The sequence below is a fragment of the Conger conger genome, chromosome 3 (assembly GCF_963514075.1).
Source record: "Conger conger chromosome 3, fConCon1.1, whole genome shotgun sequence".
NCBI classification, from domain to species: domain Eukaryota; kingdom Metazoa; phylum Chordata; class Actinopteri; order Anguilliformes; family Congridae; genus Conger; species Conger conger.
Genome location: NC_083762.1, coordinates 62,409,678 through 62,436,740, shown reverse-complemented (window position 1 = coordinate 62,436,740; position 27,063 = coordinate 62,409,678). Strand labels below are relative to the sequence as shown.

The window sequence follows — 27,063 nt, the reverse complement described above, 5'->3', positions numbered from 1 at the left end:
CCCCAGCGTTACCTTTGTTAATAAAAACTATGGATGACAGGATGTGCCAGGAACATGCCTGGTGCATCCATGGACATATATTTCTATGAATGTGGTTCCCTGGAAAAAAAAAAGTATAAGTATTTAAGTATTTATAAGCTGATGTGCTTCCCTGAAAAAAAAAGAGAAGATTTCTATGTGGATGTGCTTCCCTGGAAATATAGTACATTTACCGGTGGATGTGTTCCCCTGGGAAAAAGAAACATATCTCTATGTGGATTTTTCCCTGGAAATATATTTCTATGGAAATGTGCATCACTGAAAATAAAATATATTAATATGCTGACATGCTGCTTCACAACTACTGCTTCCCCTTGGCCATAGGGGAAGAGACCGGCCAGAAAAAAAGCTTTAAAAAGTTGCATATCCTGTTTTGGTGATGGCTTCTCTAGGCTAGCATGGTCCCTGATGAAGAACCGTGGCTTTCAGCTGCCTGAAAGTAGACCCCGCACCTCCTTTCAACGCATCCGGCAGCCTGTCCCAGGTGTTGACAGCAGTGCATTCTGTGTCTAACTGCTGCTATTTTAGTCATGGAGGGAACAATGAGAGGAATCCTGGAACGGGACTAAGTCCCTGGCAGTGAAAACAGGGACAAGCTCACACGGCCCGGGTGATTATCCACCCGACACGCCCAGTTTTAGCACATAAGGAGCCCTGCCGAGAAAGGTCTCTCTTGCCCTCCGAGAGAAGGAGCCAGACAGGGCCTACTTCCTGCGAGGAAAGGGAAGTGCCCGTCTGACCGTGTGCCGTCGCTGGGCGCGGTCCGCTCGTCTTCGTAACGGCCTCCTCCATCTGGCTCCACGCCCCAGACCACTGCTCTCCCTCCCGGCTCCAGGTCTGAAGCCAATGGCACTCACTGCTCTTCGGAGCGGTGGACTTGCAGCCAGCGGCGGAGGCAGTTGCCGTAAACCTGTCTGCATTTTTACCGCCGTTTCCGCTTTGGTTTCGTTTTTTTAAATCAAGGTTTGAATCGCAGATGGTGATGTGATGATTTGGACAAAGAATTGGATTCTTGGCATACATCACATACTTACTCAGCCTTTTCTACATGCTTAACAAACAGGTAACACACTCCCTCAGCACCACATAACCAACCCTGGGTGGAGTCAAGGTTAACTAAGGTCACATCCACAGGAAGACAATTAGAAGATCTGCCAAATACAACACATAACAAGTCCAAAATATTTCATAAATCCTTTAGCTTAATGATGTATTCATACACACAACTGTTTAGGATGCACTAGATTATTGAATCAATCAAATGATTTATATGACCGGATATTTTAGCTTGTTACAAAATGGCTACAGTTAATTACAGGGTGGCAGTTTAACATAATAGTTACTAAACTAGGCTTGTAACTCTACGGTTGTGGGATCAATTCCTGGGTGGGGAACTGCTTCAGTAAATATCCAGCTGTACAAATAGATGGTATGTAAAAAAGAAAAAGCTGTGCAAGTCTCTCTGGATAAGAGTGTCCGATAAATGCCATAACGTAATGCACAGTAATTAGCAAACCGAGCCTGGCTAATTTGTGGAAACAAAAACCTGCCCACACACTGGCCTTCCAGGAATGGAATTACCCATTTACTGAAATAGAATATCAGAGGGTGATTGCATTTGACCTTGCAATCTTCAGTTCCCTCACCACCTAACTGAACTGCCGTGTCTGCAGGAGAGTGGGAGAGAGAGACAGGGGGGTCACCGGGTTCACGAGTTGTGGTCCCTTGCTCGACCATCACTTGCCCCCTTCGAAGCTACAGAAATCCCTGAAGCTCAATTATACATCAAAACAGGCATTGAAGAAGGAAGTACGAGATTCTGGTTTTCTGGAGAACTTGTCTCCAAAGGACGCATCGGGTGAAGGAGCAGGCATATGAGGGCATACCGCCTGCCTGGCATTCCAAAGACCTTCTTTTCTTTGATCTACCTCAAACTGCCACCCAGTCTACAGCATGCAGTGTTTAATAAATAAAAAAAGAACTATTATTAAAGGCCATGTTTGAGTTCGCCATGTGAGCTGGAGCAGATGCTTGTTTTCATAATAGTATTTCAGGGAAAAATAAAAGCTACGTTCCCGTCAAACTGCTTGCCAATGAAACAGATGGGCGTCTACTACTGATTAAAAGATTAAACACAGACAGTCACGTTTCAGTTGTTTCAACTATGCTGGTGTAACTGGAGGCTGGTGGTGGGTTCACCACTCTTCAGAATTTAGAACCATATTCTTCAATTTGAATAGCTTATCGCATTGCTGGTAGCTGGCGGGTATGCACCACTTCACCAGTAGGACTGACCGTACTTGTAATTTTAGGAACGCTGATTGAACCACAGATTTAAACCCACTAAACCCCCGCCTCTGCATACTTCTGATTATTCCGGGAAAATGACATGATATAGGCATTTTATATCGCATATTAGCATTACATATCACATATAAGCAGTGTATCACATATAAACATTGCATACCGCATGTAAGCATTAGTAACACCTAAATTTGGCAAAAGGGTGTATTTCGAAATGAATTGATAGGAAAAACTTTTGCTGATTTACAGAAGCACGTGCACACTCAGCTGATGGGCCTTTCTATTCCAGACACCATCAAACACCTCTCTTTCCTTCATCAGCACGCCAGCTTGCCGGCATAATCTCATAGTTTACAGTAAAGAAAACCTATTTGACTGTGATGCTCATTTGATATCTCTGTCTCCCAGGTTTGCCTGTCCAAGTGATTTGTGCCTGTATCGGTTGAGACCCACCGCCGAAGAAACTCTTGACCTTCAGGTAGCCGACGCTGAGCCGGAGAACCGACAGCTTGTCCAGCCGCGCCCGCACATCTTCCGAGAAGGGTAGCAGGCTGGTCAGTTTGTCCAGTTCGCCATTCAGCCGATCCCGGTGGCGCTTGGAGGGGTTTGACTTGGCTCCATCGGGAGGTGGGGGCTTTGGGCTGTGTAGGGGAAGAGAGAAAAGGCAGTGAAGAAAATACATTAGTCACTGTGGATGCAGGGTTTTTTTTTACCATGGAGGCTGGTGTGGTTGTTACGGCCAAATCCGGATGCCGCAGCATCCTTGGGTCAGCGGTTAAACGCGTTTTGGAGGCAATGACATATCTGCAAGGAATTCTCTTTTCAATCATTGCTCCACAGACCTCAAAGGGGAATCCCACATAAAAATCCCTCTGGCTCTCATTGTGGTTAAAAGGAAACTCGCAAGAGAGGATCACTACATCGGCAAATGGAAATCTTGCTTCGGCCCCACCTTGAAACCATTGGGAGTCTCAAGCATTGAAAAACATTTCACATTATGCCAACTGCTCCCAAGAAAAGAAGTGCCTCTTTTGTTTGGAATTCAATTTCAAATGCATACACAGCCATCATAGAATTATGGTTTATAACAGAGAAAACCCTTTCAAGACATCTATTGAGTAGGAATTTGGAAGTGTGGTTTGGCATATACAAGTGTAGGACTGTGATATGCCTGTAATTTGAGCCTGAAGTATTTGTCTCTTATGCATAAACATGGCTACAAAACGGTATGAAGTCTTCCCAATTGGGAGAGAAACCCAGACAGCACTGTGCAATGCAGTCTTTGAAACAGCCCAGACTACAGGTAGGTAAACCGAGCAGAATCTGTGCCAGGAGCCGATGACCTCACTCAGGTTTGTTTGGAATGTGCGTGAGGCTGAGGAAGATCAGGGCAACATGAGATGATTCACAAGGCGCGTAAAGGTCAGGCAGGCGGCGGGCTAAAGGCAGCCCGCGGTGATTTAGTGCTGGGGTGGCGGAGTTATCTGGGCCGTGCTCCGATGTCGTTCCTCGCCTCGGCGGTGTGGAGCTGGCCGACCCCTGACCTCTGCGTCCTGTAACTGCGGGGAGATGCTTCAGCTGCTTGCAGCACCTGTTGGCCCAGCGAGCTCCAGCTGTCGGGCTGTAATAGACTTACAGACATGTCTGCCGCCCGTGCAGACGAGCCGGGAGGTGCTGAGCCGCTCAAAGAAATTCGATCTAAAATGGCCGAAATTTGGTATCGTACAATCCTATTCATGCCTGATACTGACATGCACATTGAAACTTCATCGATTGTACTCAGAAATATCTCAGAAGACAGTGAAACATAGTAGCAATTACAACACACAAAAATCCTGTCTATTTCACTTCAGACTGCCCTCACAAGCAGTGGAACAAGGTGTCAGAGATAAATCAGATCTCACACTACAGTTGCGCAATGGTAAACTCCCAACATTTTCGCAAAGCTCACAGTATAGGCTGAGACCAGGCCACACGGACGAAACGTCAAACTAAATGAAACAGGCCGGCGGGTTTGATCCTCTGTGAAGGTACAGGTTTATCCTCTACGCAGACAGGATCATACTTCACGCTTCACCTGAAAAGCCTCAGGAAATGCACAGCCGAATGGATAGTGTGTGTAATCTGAGGTATCCTCCCTGGATAAGGGCACAGAGCTACCAAGCATAAGTAACTTAATAATGACCTTAACACCAAAAAAGCAGGTCAGCTACTCAAAGTGCTCAGCACCAGTGCAACCAGCAGTTAACAGTGTCATCCATGAGTTCCAGTGCCAACCAGACCTGGGTCAAATAGCTACATAGGCTAATTGTTTTGAATTCAAATATTTTCCCCACTTCACAGAGCCTGTCTGATCTATTCAAACCAATGAAATACTCTCAAAAAGTGCAAGCCCCACCTTCCGGTCCACTTTATTGGCTCAATTGCACCAGGCAAGCTCAATCCAGCACAGAAAAGTATTTGAATCCAAAATAATTATGTATTTGAAGCAGGTCTGGAGACATCTTAGATGACCTTTGGCGGTACACCCCATTCGCCCATCGACCGCCAAATTTGGCTGCATTTGCTGAAAGGTTGAGAGGCAGACATGAATCAAAGGATAATGCTTCATGGCTCAGTGGATCAACTTCCAATGCTGTCATCCCAGCCAAATGAAACCCACTCATCCCTGGGCTGCAGACCATAGTCGGCACTAGCATGATCTGGATTCGTCACCCAACCATGTGGCACCAGAACAGTGCCTTAACAGGATGAGCTAACAAAAGTCCACTCATGATAGTTATGGCCATGCAGGGAATGTAAGGGTCAGGTGTAACCAACCATCATCGTTCCTCAAAAGTGAAAACACTGAAGCCCATTCAGTTTTTTGGGGGTGAACTCCATTCCTGTGAAGCGTTGGGCAACAAATGTGGGTCAGTAACTTAACGCTCTTCTTGCTTTCACTTGAAGGACTGCCCTAAGGGAATTGCAACTGCAACCTGAGACAGAACTTTAGACCCAAATTTCATTTTCCCAGGAAAAAAAATGAAATGACCTCACAAAGACGGCCTAAGGGGACAATAGACCACATTCATCCCATTTTGTCGTCGACCTCAAGCTTTGCTCCATACTGTTTAGTGTGTACTAGAGTGCCGTCATTGTTGCCGTGCCCGTGTGTTGACCCCATGGTTTATGTACTCAGGAATGCCTGCTGTTTATATGGCTTAATTCTAAGACTCTTAGTTTACAGAAAATAAGAACGTGGTGAAATGGCAAAGGAGGAAGGCTCCTGTTCATTGTTCTTTCTCTTCAATATGGGTGGTAGAACACTGGGGGCCATCTTAGCAGTGACACATAGCGACTGTTTTGGTTGGGCCCAGTTCGCTTGCGATGTTCAAAACAAACAAAACTAGGTGCAATTTTAGTGTTGGAGGTCTTGTGAACCAGTTATGTGCAATACTGCCAAGGTATTAGGGGACAATAAAGCATCATAAGCAGAAAGCCTTAATTACCAATGACCAACATGCAGGTGAAAAAAACCTCTGAATTCCAGCAAGACAAATGTTTCTTTGTCAGAATTACAAAGCACTTTCAAGGTCTCAATCTTGAATCTCCAATCGATCTATTATATTTCAATCGATCAAGTTCAATAAATCACATTATCTGTTGGGACAATCATTTTGAAATGAACCCTGTGAAACAAACCCTGCCCATACTAAGCATGTATTTTTTAAATTTTGAGATGATCAGGTTAAATTCACAGCACTGTGTGGGGTACTGCCACTTTATACTTCTCACTTTTACTCAGTATAATAAAAGGCAACCACAAGGCAGTCATCTGCAGAATTATTTACCGGTGGCATGTTTGAACACGCAAAGCCATCTGTTATCTGTCCTGAAACTGCCTTTACGTCTTTAATCCTTTGTGGATTCTCTTTCTCTTCATTCTCTGTGCTTGGGATTTCGCATTTCACGGGCTAGGCCAGTCCCAAACAGATTCCCACCAATCTCTGACGCTGACACTGAGTGAGGTACATGAGAAGGTAGGGAGACAATATTCTCATTCATTTCTATGCGCTAATGTTTGCAGAACTTCCAAGCAAATAACGTGTTTTTCTTGTGCTGTACTCAAAACACATACCATAGTACAGACAAGGCAGGAAGATTTTCAGAACAAACAGACATCTTCATCTCAATTCATACTTAAAAAAAACCCTAACATTTGCTCTCTACCTTATGCTGAGAAAGGCTGTTTGTTTTTCTGTTTAGCTACACTAGTTTTCCATTTATAGCCCACCGAATGTGAGCCAAGTTAAACACGACTGCCTTTTCGGAACAGTCCGGGAGGGAGCCTCTTGTAAACGACAACTTTGGCAGACAGTTCCATCCATAGGCCAAACGCTGCATATGAAACAACAGTAAGGTCTCAGTGGCTTGTTCTCCTGTAAAAGGCAGTGAAGTAGGCTTTAAAAGCAGCTATTCAGGACAAAATGGCCCATGCTACCTCGAAGCCACCAGCATCTCAAGGACAATAGTAAAACCAACAGAAAGTGAAAGAATGAACAAAATGAAACATTCACCAAAGCAGTTATCTAAAAAGACAAGCTGCAAGGGATACAGGGTCCCCCCCCCCCTGATTTTTTCAGCAGAGTGGTATTCAGGCCCTCGTGGGTTTGCAGCGAACACAGGAACAATGGGGGTGGTAGTGGTTGGGGAAATAATTTAGGTCAGTGATCAAAGAGTTTGCACTGAATTATCTCTGAATAGATAATAAAAAGGAGAACATAGATTTTCATAGATTTATGAAAATGAAAGAAAATAAATATTAAAAGTAAAAGATTAATCTCTTTCTTCAAGGTGTATGACTTAATTTAAAAACAAAACAAAAAGTATATAAATAAATATTCTAAAATAAGTGAACAAGTCCAGACTGGGCCTTATTGGAAACCAGTAGGGGTGTATTGGTACAAAAAAAACTTCAAATGTATCTCTGTTTCGGCTTCATGGATCAGTACATTTTCAGGAGAGCAGAAAAAATGTGAAAGATAAAACTGCTTTTCATTTATTATAAAAATTCAATATTTACGTTTACAGCACGACTTTAATTGTTAGGTGTGTAGAGCGGCAACAGCATACAGGTGACACAGGCAACTATGTTTTTGTAACTGTGCCCTCACTGTGTTATATTGTATTACCAAAATTTTCTAAGCCCAGCTGGAAAGAAAAGCAGGCCACATGGTGGGACAGTCATGGCCTGGACGAGAAAGCATTGTTTTAGGATGTGATGAACTGGGGGATTTGGCTACTAGGTGGAAGCCAAGTAATCAAGCCTTTTCCAAACATGAAGTTCACTCTGCTTGACACACTGTACTCCATCTGAAATGTCAAGTTAAAGTATTTTGGTTACCATTTATACACACACGCAAACACACACAAACACAAACACATATGCCCGCAGTTAGATTACAGTGGCTTTCATGAAATAGAATTTGGCTGCCATCGCTGCCGTTGACAAAGTCGTTGTCTTAACTAATGTCCACCACACACGGGTTAATGAATTCTCTTTGGCGCATTGTATCAAAATTGAATATCTCCATGAAGCCTGATAACACCTTTAATGATGGATTAAATTACTTGCCAAAGGCGTCTTGTGACAAAGGGCACTGTACCCAGTTGTGAATTATAAATGAAACGCACCTTTGATCATTTATGGGGCTGAGATAGGTCTTGCTCTACACAGCTCTAAAAGAGCTTTTGTTTCTCTTTGTCACCTGGGTGAATGGCGTGCTGACATGTACATCACAAGGTGAGGAAATCTGGGGCACGCTTCTAGAATGTTCGACTGTCATGCCAAACGCTGCATAACAGGTGCAGAGTGTGGCAGTAGCCCCTAAATGTCTTTGCCAACCTCTATATCAGGTCTTGACAAAGCCAGGCACTTTCACACATTTCGCAAAAAGAAAGATTTAAGCCGACAGCCTACAATATAGTCATACTAATAACATCTATCATTCCTGGGTTGCATACTTTTTAGGATGTATTTTTAGGAGGCTTTTGGACATAAACTATTACTACCCTCCCCCCAGTTTGATTAAATGCATCGCTTGGCTACTTAGGAGTAATTCATAGCTGAATGTGAGCCAAGAGTCAGTGTCTCAGAAATAACCAGAGTAGTCATTATTAAGAGTCTGAACAGCATGCTTCCTTAGTTAATAACACATTAAACAAGATGTTCTTGCCTAAATTCGATCAAAATTTGTTTCTGAACAGACCACATGGCAAGGAAAAGAGGAAGTATACATGTTGGTGTGCATTCCAAAATAACACATACAGGTGTAAATCTATTCATTGTTTAAGGACACACACACACACACGCGCACACACACACATACACTCATACACACATACAGAACCAGTGGCAACACCTCCATCTCGCATGCATGCCGACTCCCCTCTAAAGAACTGAACCAAAAATCTCAAAGCAGCTCTTTGTTCAGAAATTTCACTCCAACCAAGAAAAAACCTATTTCCAGAAAATTCTTGCAGCCTCACCCACTGGTATTACCACACATCCAGGCTGTGGTAAAGATAAACTGCTGCAAGAGTCATACAAGTTAACATCGCACTCCGAGCCAAATTCAGGTTTACTTTCACTGTTTGACCAAAAGCAGATGTTTGTGAGCCCTCCTTGCAAGCTGTTTCACATAGATTGGGGATTGATAGGACATTTTTGCTTGCTGAAATGTCTTCCAGGGAGATGAGAAATTGACGGGGTGCATGTGTGTGTGTGTGTGTGTGTGTGTGATATCAGTGAGCTGACAGGATCTGTGGGGAAATATAAAGACTTATAATCACAGAATTCATATATATGCACGTGTGTGTGCATGTGTTCATGTAATCTATGTGGCGGTGGGTGGGGGAGGGGGGGGGGATATGGTATGCAACCCCTCACACCCCCACTCTAACCTATCCCCCAAGCCCCTGCTCCCCATGCACTATCACTATTCAATAGTTTATTAATCTCTGGGCTTCACTGCCAAAAATACCACAACCCCCTACTAGGGCTTTCATAATGAGCTTTTGTTAGGGGTGTAAAAGTAACTGTGCTCCAGTGCTGCCAAGTGCCAGCCTGTAACCTCACACCTGACATATCCTGGAGGCGGGGACAGCGGGAGGAGGTGGAGTCAAACCCAGAAAAAAAAGGAGGTTGTCAACTCAGGAATTTTCAAGGTTGCCATACAGCCACTTAATGGGGCACGGTCTCCTGCCACCATGGCAACCTCCCATGGCAACAGTGTGCCATTGCTAGATTAGTCCGCCCAATCACCCTGCCCGCTAGCCCTTGGCAATCTCTCTGGGGATTTACATACAACAGGAAAGTATCACAAAAGACAACTGAAAGTGAGGTAAATTCAATAGTCAATCAACATGGAATTCTGTGCTGTGTTATAACTTAATAAAATAATAATAATGTAATACATTTTACCATGTGTGTGCCTATCTATGAGCAACACAACACAGAAAAACAGCTTTCTTCTTCATCGTCATTGCCTTGTCCCCATTAGTGTTGATTATGCTACAACGCCACTCACGCCTACACTGCTCACATTTTTGTCAACCTGAACTTCTCGGTCACGACTGCTGTCTGTTCTGGCCCCAATGTGGTAGAATAACCTTCCTGTGGATTTCAAAACAGCAGAGTCTTTGACCACTTTCATGCACAGACTGAAACTCACCTCTTCAGGCTGTACCTTTCCCTCCCTACCTCACTGCTATAATTAGCCATGTGTATGCTATAGGTTTTAATTGCACTTGTCTATAATTATTTTAGTATTTGGGGTATTCTAGGTACCAATCGTGTTGGTATGCTACTTGGAAAGTTGATTTACTCCTCAAGGGTTTAAGTTTTATCTATGTGATGACTCTAGGACTTGGAACTGTACTTTCCTGCAACGCACTTGTCCCTGGTTATGATTTGCCCTTTATTGTACATTGCTCTGGATAAGAGCGTCTGCTAAATGACTGCAATGTAATGTAATGTCAAGGCAGCACAGAAAATGATCACAACGGCCACCTTGAAATTCTCCATACAGGAAAAACACAATTTTAGTTATTAAAGCCTACAAAGAACTGTAGACACTCAAAATTGATATGAAATGATGCAAATTGCTAATATTTTACAATACGGTTTTGCAATTCACAACGCCCCTAGTAAAAATACATGTAGGATTAAGTATACAGTCAAAGAGGGAAAGGACATGTGACACAAATGTCTGGTTTTAAATGTTGGGCCACCCATGCAAAAATGTAACACAGCTAGTCTATATAACGCCTGATGTACCCTTATCCAGAATGACCTACAGAGGTTGTACTTAACCTCTTACTGCATAGCCTGATCAAGCCTCCAATGGACAACCTGGGAACCTAGACCGCCACCAATAAGTTATAACCCTGTTCTCTCAGCTGGATGCTACAGCGCTCGGTTGGTTGAAGGATTTTGCATTTGTCACCTCAGTAAAGAGAAAAGCGTGTCCGACGATGTGAGACAGATTAACATGCCTGTGCAGCAAGCCACTGGAAAGTTCTGAAATGTCCCGATTACGGGCCAGATGAGGAGTGTCGACGGACCACCCGTGCGACACAGAAGCTCCCTGAGAAAAGGGCTTTCATTCACAAAAACGGGCCATCCCTCCTGGGCTTCCCACCCTCCCCTTCCATTAAGAGACCCCCCCCACTACCCTCCACCCCGCCCCCCACCCCTCTCTCCCCACACCACGCAACTTCACCGCCTTCCCTTCCCACATAACAAAATCGCTTTGGGAAATAATCAAGACATATTTTCACAGAGCTGTGCCTGGAAACCATCAGAAAACAAAGCCAGCGCTTACATTCGCATGAATCAGGCGATGTACCAATGCCCTGTAACCGCTGTAACTAGACTAGTGTGCTTTCCTGTTACAGTCAGTTATGCGAGACACAATGCTTAAGTGTTTCTGCTGCGCGTCTGAACGTCCTAACTCCTGTGCTTGTGCTTAACGCCAAACAAAATCTTCGTGCAACAGCAAATGCGTGTTATGAACTTCAAAACTGCCTATTTGAGTACGTTGCAATTACACAGGTCAAGAACGCTGTGTAGCGGTTAGGGAACCGGACATGCAGGTATTGAATTCTGCGCTCCTGTGGCAGGTGGGGCTCTGCTGTCAAGACTTTGAGCACGAATGATTTTCTGAACCTCAGTTGTTTCACAAAAACAGGCAACTATTTCAATACACTCAGTGAGCACTTTATTAGATAGACCTGTACATAAGCTTTTAATGCAAATATTTAATCTGCCAACCATGTGGCAGTGACTACATGCATAAAAGCATGCAGATGTGGTTAAGAGGTTCAGCTGTTGTTCACAACAAATATTAAAATGGAGAAGAAATTAGATTCAAGTGACTTTGACCATGGAATGATTGTTGGTGCCAGACAGGATGATTTGAGTATTTCAGAAACTGCTGATCTCCTGTGATTTTCAGGAACAACAGTCTCTAGAGTTTGCAGAGAATGGTGCTAAAAACGAAAGGTTTTGCAGACAAAAACATGCTGTTAATGAGGCCAGAGGAGAAGGGCCAGACTGCTTGAAGCTGACAAAAAAATTGACAGCAACACAAATAACCACGCATTACAACAGTGGTATGCAGAAAAGCATTTCTGAACACACAACACATCAAACCTCTTAAGTGGAGAGGCTACAGCAGCAGAAGACCAATAAGTCAATAAATACCTAATAAAGCGCTCACTGAGTCTAGATATACTGTACAGTTCGTAAGTATTTGGACAGTGACACAATGTTTTGGCTCTGTATTCGGACTGTATAAAAAACAGCCGCAATTCCTACATACAGTAGTTCACCCAATACGGATGTGAACATCTTCATATTAAAGCAGACAGTCTGCACTTTAACCTCATATTCATAATTTAATTTAAAAATCCAACCTGTTGAATTACAGAGCCAATACAATAAAAACTGTCACTGTCCAACATACTTCCAGACTGCACTAATGTAAGCTATGACATTCACAGCGAATAAGAACAGCAGCGAAGCAGACATGGCTGATCTGGCAAGAAACGGGACCAAAATTTCTCATGACTAAACAGTTGTCCTTTGTGGCTCAGTGGCCTTCTTGTCCTGGTATCCGGAGCGCTTTTCAGACATCTCAAAAAGAGCAGGTCCATGTCAACTTTGGGGGAATGCAGGACAAAGCGCTCAGTCCAGGGTTACAATGCTGCCATTGTAGACTGACATAAAGTGCATTATTCTGTGCTAAAGTATGACCATTACTCTTCCATTAAGGGCACCACTCCTTGAGCCGCAAGTCAACCTGTGCTTTTGTCCAACTTGACAATAAACTTGACGGATAGATTGAGGACATATCTTTCAATTTTTTTTTTGTAAAACAACTGAAACATGTCTTCGCAACTGATGACCTGATGACATCAGCTAAAAAGTTCCCCCTCCCCATTACTCAGGAGAAGAAATACTGAACCAGCTTTGCAAATTAAATAGAGAGGTAAATTATAGCAAATCAATTATTCTGTGGGTGTATTGGGGAGAGGGGGAGAGAGAGAGAGAGAGAGAGAGAGAGAGAGAGGGAAAGAGAGCGAGGTAGACAGACAGAGAGAGAGAGAGCGAGAGAGAGAGAGAGAGAACTATATTTAAAGAAATCTGCATCATTTGGAATTATATGGTGTGGAAATCGCTGGCACAGCAATGTCCTACACAGACTGCATTTGCTCTCACTACAAATAGAAGCGTTCTTTGTGCGAGCTGCAGACACCTCACTGTAAAGACACTCTCCAAACGTGGGCCCCCACCTCTCTGCCAACAAGGACGGTGTCCAGACACGTTACAGGGGACGACTCCGTTTATTTTGGTATTTAGGGAGATTCTGTTTTAAAAACTGTGAAGGTACAAGGGTCTGTCTTTCTTACACAAATGCTGGTGAGGATATACATTGCTCAGTGGGTGGGCCAGGTTTATAAGCATGAACAGATATTGACTATGTGACATTACTCTTTATGCGTTTCATTGCACAAATATAGTGTTCACAGAGGTACTGAATATAGGGTACATACAATGGCTCCAGTGTTGAGGTGTACTGGTTTATGCCCCTTTCTGTCTGTCTGCTAGCAGTGAAAAAATATATTTTAGAACAATGTATGTATCGCTCAAAAAATATTAATCCTCCAATAATAATACAGGAACATACACCTTAATAATCCTGCATTATTTTACATGACCCCAATGACTGGAAATCAAGTCACTGCGGTCAAAGCCAAACAAATGCAAACTATAGGAAATTGGCATTATTCAATCTAACAGATATGGTGCAGTGCATCTACTTTTAAGCATTCATTACGATTTTTACAGATTATGCTCAGCTAATTTTAATGACCGCTGAACTCGTGATAATGTGTAAGAAAAAAAGTTAACGCTCAATGTTAAAGACAAGACCGTATTGCGGATAGATTGAATTCCCCCCTAAGACATACGGAACATACTGTTCAGCCCCTCGCCTGAATCCCCTTTGAGACAGTCCAGGACCGTGACCTTGCAACGCATGCAAAATGCTTCGCTGCACACATATTAATGCCATTTTTGCGCTATACAAATGAAACCATTGCAAAGCTTTCCTTATACAGCTATTTTTGTAACTGTTGTGCGTCCTTTTTTAAAGGCAATTTTCTCCAGATGGTACGTTGCACAAGCCATCGGCTATTTAATTATGGATTGGTGTGATATTACAAATATAAATTAAAACTAGGTGATAATCCCAAACCACCACGTTAATAAAATAATGATATAATGCATACGATACTGGGGAGAAACAGCTACTTCCAATCTTCCATTTTTATTACCATTACTTCTTTATTTTTTATTATTGGCTTTATTACAGCTATACAAGTAGGCTATAACATGGTTTAAGTTTTTCGCGACATTATTTAAAGAGACGTAACCAATCACTTGCATATGTTGCGTACCTAATGAAACATCCACCCCACCCCCGTTAAACTTGTGGATATCCCGGGATCATTATTAATACCACTACAAAGTTAAAACATATGACACCGTACTACTGTACTTCTACGCAATAAGAACTGGTAAAAAACGATGCTGTGTTACCGAAATTAACAAAAACATGGCTTTTTCAATAATAATGGGTTAGGGAATGTATACTCTTAAAATAAAGTCCAACACACGGGCGGTTAGAATCAAAATTCTGTTGCTTATATAGCTACGGTTGTGTAACTTGTTTGCGTGACTTAAAAATATGTTAATTTGGGGAAAAGGAAGAAAGTTTTTTTAAGTGTGTTCTCATAATGAGAAGAAACCATATATCAGATTACAATAACATAGCTCGGGCCAGCACCCCCCCCGCCTCTCCCCCGCTTCCCCCCTCCCTCCTGTAAGCATCGCGTGAGAGCACAGCCAGCTCGCGACTTGATTATGATTAATGCAAGAGTACCATTTCCATGCCAGACCAAAACTATACACCAAGACTGACTCTTAAGGTAGCCCCACAAACCCCAGCAAACGCACACTCTTGTGCATTTACGAGCATGCGTTTAGATTTAAAAAAGGACATCATTTTGTGAACTTCAAAAATAAAAAAAATGCTCATCCGTGAAGTGAACTATTGTTACATACACTTTTAAATAATAGTAAGCTCTATGAAATATATGAATGATCGTCAACATGAAACGCATGTTCAAATCAAAGCGTCAAGCATTAACTTTGTCTTTTTTTCAAGATCAACTGTACAGTTGTTACTCTAAATCGAAATTGCTGATCATAAAAATACATCAATTAAACTTAAAAAATATCGTTTTAAAAAATCAATGCAAGCCAGTGAGTTACAACTATGCGTTTAAAACAATGACTTGACATTGTGTAACATCAAATGCTCCTAAAAACAGCTTGCGCAAGTTTTATTCCAACAAAAGTTATGCACATGAGGTCCGAACGAACAAAATAAGTGTGTGGAATCCACTGCAATTGATAATTATTCCGATAATGTACAGAAACTCTTGTATTTATTTAGCTCGCCGCTACTTTTTAATTGAAACAAATGTATGCAATAAATAATCTCACAAAACACCAAGTTCAACAAGCATTCCCGAAGCTGTCTTTGTATTCACGGTCTTGACTTTAGCTAGGCTATACTTCAGACAGTGAAGCAAGCTAGCTAGCTCTACACCTTTCACCTTTCGAAAGAACTGTAAGGTGCATTAACCAATACAAAGATATATAGCTAGAGCAATAATGTCGCAGCTTTTCATCGCAAACTTACATTTTCTGGACTGGCTTCTTCCGCTTCTTTGCAGCATACACCCCCACAGAGCCCAGCATTATTTCTGTTCTCTTGTAAAAGTTTTCAAATGTGTATCTACCAAAGTTCGTCTACTTGTTGGCGCTGGCAAAGAAGCACGCTAAAATAAGTCCAGGGATATAACGTTAGTTCATAAAATCCTCAAAGAGATTGAGATGGTTGACAGACACAGTCAGCGTGAAACTGCCATATCCAAGGTTTCAGGATAGACTCTGTCCGATACACGGATAAATCCAGGACTGCTGGAAGGTTAAAAGTTTTGGAAAGTTTTCTGCTCCTCAGCGGATAGCAATGGCGTGATCAGAGCAAATTTTCCTTCTTCCTTTCAATTTTTTTAAGCTGTCACTCTCTACTGCCCCCAAACAAACTGTACTCGAGATCTGGTTTCAGAGCGTTACAGCCAACCAGGACACGTCTAACAGAAAGAATATCGGAGAAGGTATGAGTGGTCGACCACTATTGGACCAAATGTTTTCAGGAAATCGCGCACATAAAAATACTGTCTTAAGGTGGACCGAAACCTTCAGAGTACATAATATGCCGATACGAGTTGGATTTCTGAGTTCTTTACTGGAGTGTATGGCTACATGAAAAAGATAGTAAAATGCACGTCAGATATAAGTAATATACTACATGCAGAAAATCACGTTCAAAGCCAGAGTAAGTGCTTACCCAAAACTATAACGATCCGAAATGAATGTATTATTACACAGACGTAATAGTGAAAATCTATATCCCATGCGCGACTCCTCACATGGTTACGTGGGTCAACTAGGTTTAAAAACTCATTGCTTACAGCGACGTACTGTAGTGTGAATAAACCGTATAGCCAGCTGCTTTGAGCCTGTGAAACGGGCGAAAGTGTTACCTTCTATTTTAGAATGCAAATGGTTGTCAACTCTCCAAAATAATAATAATAATAATAATAATAATAATAATAATAACAATAACAATAATAATAATAATAATAATATCTTCTTCTTATTATTATTATTCTTATTATTATTATTAATAATAATAATAATAATAATAATAATAATAAGGAGAATGTATTATACAGCTATATACACACAATCATTATTGTTGTTATTATTGTTATTGTTGTCTTTATTCTCCTTCCTTTTCTTCTTCTTCTTCTTCTTCTTCTTCTTCTTCTTCTTCTTATTATTATTATTATTATTATTATTATTATTATTATTGCAATATACACTCAGGGTCAGGGTGATGAAATAGCCACAGCAGGCCACATAGAAGATGTTGAGGATGAATGGTGTGGTCACTGCAAGTGATCTTCAAAACCCAACATTGGTAATTTCCTTGTGGTTAGAATGCCATTAGTTTCCACTTTGTCAGTGTTTGGTTCTCATAGGTAAGAGACTCCAGGCGCAAGTGAGGTGGGCTTGAGGTAATTGGTGCCCTTTCCAGGATGTCTACATGAACATGAAGTGACTCCTCATCTCATGAAACTGGAAAAGGCCGAATATTTTATGTAAAGGACTTCAGAGATGTGAGTAAGCATGGGAATTTATCACATTGGAGTAGCACTAAGAGTGTGATTAGTGCTTTGCGGGGGAGCTTGCCTTTTGCTGGGGATTGTGATCTTTAGCTCAGTGTGCTAGTCACATCACTTTATGCTGCTGTCTTGGACAGTACCGGTATAAGTGCTATCCTTCTGGGTGCTTTTGAAGCTTTGGCTAGTATAACAAAAGACAGCACACGAATGGCACTGTAATCTATGGAACAATGTTGCAGCTCCTTTGCTACTTCCCAAGGAGATGAAATACATGCACTTTATTTAACTAATTTAGCAGTGGCTTACAGTGTATGAGAGCATACAGTGACCTCCCTAATGTTTGGTACAATTACATTTTTTTCTTTATTTGCCTCTGTACTACACACTTTTAGATTTGTCATCAAACAGTTCACACATAGTTAAATGTTAGATTCCCAGCTTTTATTAAATGGTATTTTCATGCATCACCACGTACAAATGACAGCACTTTTTATGCATAGTCCCCCCCATTTCAGGGAACCATAATGTTTGGGACAAATGCCTTTACAGGTGTTTCTAATTGTTCAGTTCTTTCCTTAGTGCAGGTACATGAAAGCGTTTAGTACCTAGTATTGATTCTAGGCTTTTGATTGTCTTTGGAGATTGTTATTACTGTTTCTCAACATGAGGAGCAGAGCTGTGCCAGTGAAAGCCAAGGAAGCCATTATGAGGCTGAAAAAACAATAATAAAAAAAACAGTCAGAGACATCAGCCAAATCTTAACTGACCAAACTGTCATGATTTTGAACAAGAATAAAGACAGCACTGGTGACCTCACTAATCGCAAAGGTCTTGGTAGGCCAAGGATGACGTCTGACAGAAGGCAGAGTGTGGAGACAGGAATGGATGTGTCCGGGACTATTGTCTGCAGAAGACTTTACGAACAGAACTATAGAACAATTTGTGAACCACTAGACACAGATACGGAATGATCAGATTACAGTTTGCTAAGAACTACGTAAAAGAGCCTGCAAGTTCCGAGTTATGAAAAAAGGTATTGTCGACAGATCCACTTATATCAGAGTGATGCTAAGTTTGGAGGTGTGAATTAACTGCCCAAGATCCAAGGCATTAGCATTAGCAGAGAAGATACTCAGCAGGCATTACATTACATTACATTATTGGCATTTGGCAGACGCTCTTATCCAGAGCGACGTACAGTTGATTAGACTAAGCAGGAGACAATCCTCCCCTGGAGCAATGCAGAGATAAGGGCCTTGCTCAAGGGCCCAACGGCTGTGCGGATCTTATTGTGGCTACACCACAGTTCATTCATACGTATATGAACAATAGTGCCAGACCAGGATAACAACATTCCCAGAGCAGCAAGCGTATGTGCAATATCACTAAAGCATAAATGCGAGTTAACTATGCTAATCAAGGACCAAAATACAAATCCTGAATGTATGCATAACAAACCCTTAGAGAAACATTAAACCATAAAAATTCCATAACCTGAATTAATACAAGCGACAGAAGTTCTGGAGGGTGGGGGTGGGGAAGGGAGCCACGATACGGCCTGAAGAGGTGGGTCCTCAGTCTCTGTCAGATGGCCAATGACTGACCCCGGTGGGATGTTCACTCCAGTACTGAGGGGGGACTGGGAACAGCGACCACACAAGAATGGGAGAGCCAGCCACTCTGAGGTCGTGGAACGGAGCAATCTGGGGGGGGGGGGGGGGAAGGATAGTGTTGCCACACAATACTGCCAGTATTCTCTCCCAGCATTCCTCTCTGCAAAGAGTATGTTTATTTAAAGGCCATTTCGACACTTCCTCATAGCAACTGTCATTTACATGTACCTGTACTTTTTGCAAAGAGTGCAGCAACAGCGCAAACCATAGAACGCCACTCTGTGCGTGCTTTCTTGATCCTTTTCCAAGAAAGAAACTCATTGCTTCTCATTTTGAATGATTTAAGTATTTTTCTAGAGGTTGATTGACTGTCGTCCCAAGCCATTTTTATTATCTGCTACACTTTCAAATGCATAATAGGATATGGATTGCCCTCTGGTGTATCCGCTGGAAATGTATTTAATCACTTCCTTAACAACTGAACAAAAGGTAAAAAAAAAAAAGTCCATCACTGTCAGAATTTGCGGACGTGCTCACTGTCGCATTGTGTTCAGACACCTGCTTTTCAAGTCTTTCTTCCTTCTTACCTGTGAAATTTCCTCCTGACCTTTATTTATGTAAGCTACAGCCTTGTGTTCAGTGTACACAAATGTGCCTGCCCCAAAGCCTTCTGGGACATGCAGTTTTGCATGATTGCTGCAATGCAGTTCTTATTAAAACAAGCTTTTATGCAACAGATAACAGAATTTAAAATCTAAAATATTATACAAATGTAAAAATGCAGCATTTGTTCCATTATGGGTTCAAAATGGAACAAATATAAAAAAGATTGCAGATGTTAAGAAAACAAAGTGGTAATATAATCATATACTATATGCTTCGATACATATTGTGCACTATCTCAAATGTACGGTACAGCACTCAACAAACATTCAAGTTAATTTCTCTTGGTGGTAGTCTGGTAGATTGCCAGGAACCATCTTCATACTGCGTGAAAAAATAAAGTAAACAGTTCTAGGTAAACCATGCCAGCAGCTTTCTTCTTCAAGGACTGGGGTGGATCTAGACTCGGTTAGTATCTGTTTTTCAGTACTCTCAATACAAGGCCGAGTCACAGTTCAGCGTGGTCTTGATGATTCAGCTGGGAGAATAATCTTCTCTACTTTGTTGTGAGTTCTCAATTGATTGGGCTGGTTGAACAAATATATGAGCACACATGTCTATTAAGCATTTGTCAATGGGGAAACACAAATAAAACACAACAAATAATTTCATGACAAAAATGTCTGCCAGAATATCCAGTTTTTGGTTGTATGCTATAGTGCAGTGGTTTGTACGCAGACAGTTAGCCTCTTGAGTGAAGAACTGAACTGTGTGTAATAAACACCACTCAAGTAAGCTGTTATGTAACTTATTACTATACAAATATATGTATAAAGCTGTAAAGTTGCAATGGATGAGGGAGTCACAATATTTAGGCTGTTGCTACAGTGCCCTCCATAATGTTTGGGACAAAGACCCACCATCTGCTTATTTACCACTGTACTACACAATTAGAGATTTGTAATAAAAAAAATTGCATGTGGTTAAAGTGCACATTGTCAGATTGTAATAAAGGGCATTTTTATACATGTTGGTTTCACCATGTAGAAATTACAGCAGCGGCATACATAGTCCCCCCATTTCAGGGCACCATAATGTTGAATGTTGTTGGATATCCTTCGCATGCCATGACTTCCTGATGTCTGTGACCTATCAACACCATCAGAGTGTGGATATCTTATTTTCAGGTTGTCATACGAGCGATAAGTAAACTCTTTGAATTGAATTGGATCTCCATGAGAATTTTGTGGTGGGACTAGATTCAGCTGTAAGTTATGCTGATAACTTCTGACCCGTATCTGCATGGCCTTCATTATGGTGAGAATTCATTGTGCATCAATTGTAGTTTACCTTGGCCTACCGGGCCCCTTTGCAATTACTGAGCTCACCAGTGTTCTCTTTCATCTTAATGATGTTCCAAGCAGTTGATTTTAGGAGGTTTCGTCCCCTTGTCTCTGACTGATTTGTTCAGCCTGTAAAAGGCATTGGAAGGTGCTTTTAAAATTGATCAAACTAACTAAGATTGATGTTTATCTGCTAAGACTATAGTACATAGCAATTTCCCTTAAAACAAGTCCCCTACAATAGCAGCTATCATCACTGATTTAGTAAAGGTTGCCTTAGTTTATCAATGTAATAGATCAGTTAGACTATGGCTTGGAAAACCTATTTAACAAAGATTTGCTTCTGAGTATTCAAATGTCCCAAAGCCACAAACCAATAAATTAACTTGCAAACAGTTGTGAGCATTTGTAAAAAACATAATTGTTCTAGCATGCATATGCCCTTTGGCTTTGGGGGAAAAGGAAAAATAGTGGAGAACAGTTTACATTTTTTCTTGTGGCTTTGCCACAGTTTCTCCACGAAATAAACACAAAAAATCACAAATTTTCAGTTGGCCTGGCTTGAGAGGAGGTATGTTAACAATAAGGGAACTGAATAAAACGACAACAAAATCAAGACAGACACATCTGACACCTTTGCGTCATATACATTTATTTTATTTTATTTTAAATGTATTTGTTTTTATTTATTATCAGATTTCTGTATAGTGTTCCTGAATGTGGGACCATAAAATATACATCCTTATGCCCTACTTGCTCCTCAGAAGTCATCTTTTTAACTTTATGGGTCATTTTCAATGAGATTTCAAATCCCAATTAAAGATGGAAGCCCATATTTCCCCTTCAATGCTCACTGATAATGTAGGAGAAGGAAGACTGGGGCTAGTGCAGGGTGCAGATCCCTGCCCAACCCTGTTCCTGGAGACCTACCATCCCGCATGTTGTTCATCCATAATTTGGCATATAAAATTTTACAAATTAGCAGCTCTACAAGATCTCTGGCTATTCAATGAGAGGTGCTGTGTTAGGTTTGAGAGAAAATCTCCAGGAATTTACATGTAGCCCGCCTTGGACTAAAGGCTTGCTGTCTTGTGTGATGAGGACTGAGCACTAAAAACCTCTGCCATGATCTAATGATGTATTCATGTGATATATGTCATGATTCACTGAGCAGATACATACAGGGATGTGCACGAGATTAACTTGTTGGACATACGCAAGCATACTTATTCAGTGTTAGATCAAGTTCCCTCAGTGCATTGTCCTCAAATAGAAGTTTAGGCAGCTATTTCTGCAGTATACATTTCCTTCCCTTCAGCATCTAACTGTAGATATGGTTCGAAACAAGATCCTTTTATCATTAGGAAAGATCTTGGTGACACATATTTGCTGGGGTGCTGATCTAGATTATGATCTAATTGTGATCTCTGTGAGAGTGATTCAGCACTGATAATGGGCAACTGAATGGAAACTCTGAACACTCAACAAAAATCATTGCAGTTTTTATCAAGGTTAAAACTTATGCAATGATGATATATAGGAAAAAAGACAGTACACAGTGTACAGTGTTAGAACGATAGAACCTTATTAACTATAGAGTAAACTGGACATTTTCATTCAGCCCAGTTCTAATTACAACACAATGCATGAACCTTAGCACAGATATACAGTAATTAGTGTCGTCAATAGCTCAATATCCTTATGCCATGTTTAGAACTTCTTGTTGAAAAGCATTTGCTATGAAAGCTACTAGCTCTCACAGAGGGAAAATGTCTGCACTGTAGTGCCTAATTACAGTACACTATCTCCCCTACAGAAACACAGTGACTCAGCATGCTTGGGGCATTATTCATGAGTGAATCAGATGTGGACCCAGATGCATGTCACACAGTCAAAGGTTGATTCTTGTAAGCAATAACGGACGGGGAAAAGCCATTGTTTGTGAATCCATAAATACATTTCCACAGAAACAACACAGCTGTTCTCCCATCCAAAAATGTAACCAGAAAGGTTATTTAAAAACCTACAGTGTTTGTGTACTGGGAATCTCAGTGTTAGGGTTTCAGAAAAAGTGGAGAGGTGTCTATGGTTATTTTTACATTTTACAGCTACATCTATCCAGTGAGTTAACTAATGTCTTGTTAAGATTACAGTAAACGTGAACATTTTTCATTAGCTCTAAATACTGTCCATTTCATATTTTTGTAAAGTGAAAAAAAAAAACACCCATCTCTCCTTGATGAAATCGCTGCAGCATTACAAGAAAGATGATAGGTGTTGCGTGTAGGAACAGATTTAAGTGAACAAGGCCCTATTGCTTAATATTGGGCAAACAGGAACTGCCTGGCCAGCTTCACTGGTTTTTTTCTCTGTCATGTCCGAACGTCTCTCTTCCTCTCCTTCTTCTGCTGTGCTGGCAGAGCCTAAATGTGCTTTGACATTGACCCAACTACATCCCCAAAAGCAGTAAAGCAAACAACAGAATTTGTTCTAGTCAGGAATTAACTATTATATCACATTACATTACATGTTGGGATTCAGCAAGTGATCTTGTCTTGGGTGATATACACTTAGTGACCTCTTTATTAGGAAGACCTGTACACCAGCTTGTTAATGCAAATATTTAATCAGCCAATCATGTGGCCGGCACTAAATGCATAAAAGCATGCAGATGTGGTCAAGAGGTTCAGTTGTTTTTCAGACCAAATGTCAGAATGGGGAAGAAATTATCGAAGTGACTTTGAGTGTGGAATGATTGTTGGTGCCAGACAACGTGGTTTGAGTGTCTCAGAAACGGCTGATCTCCTGGGCTATTAATGCCCAGCAGTCTCTAGAGTTTGCAGAGAATGGTGTGAAAAACAAAAAACATCCTGTGAGCTGCGCTTCTTCAGGCAGAAACGTGTTTTTAATGAGAGAGGTCAGAGGAGAAGGGCCAGACAGGTCAAAGCTGACAGGAAGGTGACAGTAAAGCAAAAAATGCATTACAACAATGGTATGTAGAAGAGCATCTCTGAACACACAACGTCAAACCTCTAAGTGGACAGGCTACAGCATTTCATGTAAATAAGTTTTCATTTCCAAGAATTAAACTATGATGACACCCATAGCTTTGTATGTTTCTAATGATTAAAGGTAGTGTTGTTTAATAAAGAAAACACACACAAACACACACACACACACACACACACACACACACACACACACACACACACACACACACACACACATATATATAGTATTTATTTAATTTTGCTTAGTCACATGCAGTCACACACCTATGCAGTAACTAAAAATCTAGGAATCAATTTCCAGCTTCCATTTCTGGTATTTATGCTGACATTATTTAAATATAATTAGCCATTATTTTTTCTTTAACTCTGCTATATCCTATCATGGTTTTTATTGTCAAGACTATTAATTTTACAGTAATAAGTAAAAGCCTTTAAGTGGTCTTTACAACCATACAAAGGCCAACAAGGCTAAAAGACTATACTCTGTAATTATACTGAAACCAGGTTCGCTGTCCTTAATGTACAGTAATAGAGTATTCCGTTTCATCAGGCATACAGTATACTAAACCATAGAATCTGCTGGAAGATACTGTATATGTACTGTATGTTGAATTCCAAAACTGCTCAATGCATATCTGCAGACTGCAAAAGTGCTTCAAATGAATGTGGAAACTCATTCAAAACACTATGGTGTGAATCAAGTGGAACTACACATGTTGGAATTAAAAGGTTTGCCCAGAGAGCATTAATAAACTTGGTTGTCATAGAGAAGCTGTTATTTAATCACAAACAATGTAGCTGAATGTTTAATTGCTGATATACCACCCTTCTGGCTCTGCACAAATGACTTTTTGTTGAGAAGAAAAAACACGAACCATAAAAATTTAATTTGCTATAAAGCAAGGGAAAAAAAGTGTGAGTGTATGTGTGTGTGTGTGCGTGTGTGTGTGCTTATATTAGCATGTGCCCTCCTCACATTGCGTGCATATGTTACCATGCGGCCCCCTTTTGCAAATCTCTGAAAACAATGGTACTGGAAAATTATATAAATACAGTTCTTCAAAAACAAAAAGTCTGACTCAGTGCAGTATATGACTGCACTGGTGAGTCTATGCGTCCAGAAGTAGTTTGAGCTTTGTTGGGGAAAAAAAGAAAAGTAGGAAAACTGTTTACTCTTTTATCATCACCCATTGTTCATATGGAACTTTTGTAATTATCTAAAATGCTAGAAAGCATGCAGTTTTCAGAGAAGGCATGTTCTCAGTGTGAATCAACATGTTACCAACCTATTAAATGTACAGTACAATACTACCTCTGACAAATACAGTACAACTACACATACTGTATGGTTACATGTGTACATAAATTTGATTAAATGTACTTCAGAGAAATTAGACTGCTTCATAGACTTTTGGTCAAGCTCTTTATTAGCTTCATTCAGACAAAAAAACATTATTAAGTTTCACATTTCATAAGTATATGGTAACGTGCATGCATCCCCAAACCATATCAAGTTCATCTAACTCACTATGGCAGCAATAATAAATATAATACTTTCTGTGCCACATCATGATTTTGGCAGACATTTTATAGGAGCACTGCTATAAGTTTGACAGGCACAACCCTTGAGGTATTTGAAGAAGAAAAAAAACAACAGGGGGGCCATTGTTTATTAATAAAAAGTGCACTCTACAGCCATTCATTTCACTTTTCATCCACCTACATTCCTGGAACAGTTCAGGAGAACCAGTTTGGAATCTGAGCTCTTCTGAGCTTATGAATGCATTTACTAAGCAGCCTCCAATCTCAAGGAGCGATTACAGTATCAAGTATTTCTGTAAATGTCACCCATTCATACAACAGGATGTTTACTCAAGCAATTTAGGTCAGATACTTGAATTGCAGAAGGTCAAGAGTACAGCATCTTGTATCTTTAAGTTATAATTGAGTTACAACTTCACCTCTTTAGGCACAGCTATTTTACACAGATGATGGATGGTGATACTCTGTTTAAGTAAATTATTACTTAGCCTGCCATTTATGTGCATAACACTGGCACTAAATGATAGTCAGTGGAACTGGTTCTTTTAAGTTTATGCTGACTAAGTATCATGCTGGCCTATTGAAGTCCTTTCAGCTCCTTTCAGCCATTCATTATTATAATTGTGTTAAGGAAGGTCTTGTTGAGATGAACAATTATCTCTTTTGCAAGAGAGATATGACACACATGTAATTACACACACAGACACCTTAAAATGTTACTTTAACATTCTTCAAATAAAACCATTTCCATGTTTCATATTTCACACAAACAAAACACATATACTTGGTTTTATTGAAATTCATAGTTTATGTACCTATGTGAAATAGCACTGAAAATTTTGACAAGATGATTTAATATACTACACACTGTGCTAATCCATTGGAATGGATTTTATGTCAGTGACCTCGATGCAGGATATGTCTCTAAAGTGTGTGAGAAACATGTAAAAACAGATGAGGTTAATGGAAAAAAAAAAAACTTGCAAAGGTACTTCTACACAAAGACTGCAAGTACCATTTACAATGCCTCAACTGTTTGACATAAATACAGAAACAGCTATAAAACCCAAGCACAATTTAGAGCTGCAGTGCACTCTTAAATCAGGCAATTAAATAATTAAAGTGCTTTTAGACCCATAAAAACAGGTTTATACAGTTTGGCAATACAGCCAAAAACTGTGGTACAAATCCTCCTCTAGACTGCTGGATGTGTTAATTAAGTGCAGAGGTGATTGTTTGACCCTCAGCAATCCATATAAAAACACAAATAATCTATCTTAAATACAGTTAAGTCTATGCAAAAAAGAATCGTGAGAAGAATGATGTTTAAACCTATGTGAAAATATGAATTAATATGATGCAGTCAATAATGCAGAAAGTTAGTTGTGCCATTTACAATATATCCACGCTGCGCTTTACATTGACAGTATCACAACTGCTATAGAAATTAATAGCCTCTGTTCTTCCAAACATCAACTTCAGATTCAGTTTAGGATGCTTTTTAAGATGTGTTTGTCATAAGCAAACATGCATTATCCAAAGTTGTAAATGCCTTAAAGAAAGGTTTATCAATGTTTTCTTTTCTGCATGTAAATTGTTTGATGAGGTGTGCCTTACTTCCTTTTATCTCTTTAGTCTTTGAAAGCTTTTGCAAACCAAGTCTTGGCAGGTACTCAAATCAAATTTCCGCTGCGAATATCTTTTCCTTTTCAAAAAAGGACAAAAATGCATGCCCAGAGA

The 27,063-nt window shown here is 40.6% G+C and overlaps 1 protein-coding gene across 1 annotated transcript in view; it reads right to left on the bottom strand.

Annotated features, from left to right (window-relative positions):
• Positions 1 to 16,027, bottom strand: part of ahr2 (aryl hydrocarbon receptor 2) — a 66,746-nt gene extending 50,719 nt beyond the window's left edge. The window contains exons 1-2 of the mRNA XM_061233721.1: positions 15,660 to 16,027; positions 2,797 to 2,984 (exon numbers count right to left, since the gene is read on the bottom strand). Of these exons, the coding sequence (XP_061089705.1) occupies positions 2,797 to 2,984; positions 15,660 to 15,718 (247 nt within the window). The 5' untranslated portion in view covers positions 15,719 to 16,027. The remainder of the gene's footprint in view (positions 1 to 2,796; positions 2,985 to 15,659) is intronic.
• Between the last annotated feature and the right edge of the window lie 11,036 nt (positions 16,028 to 27,063).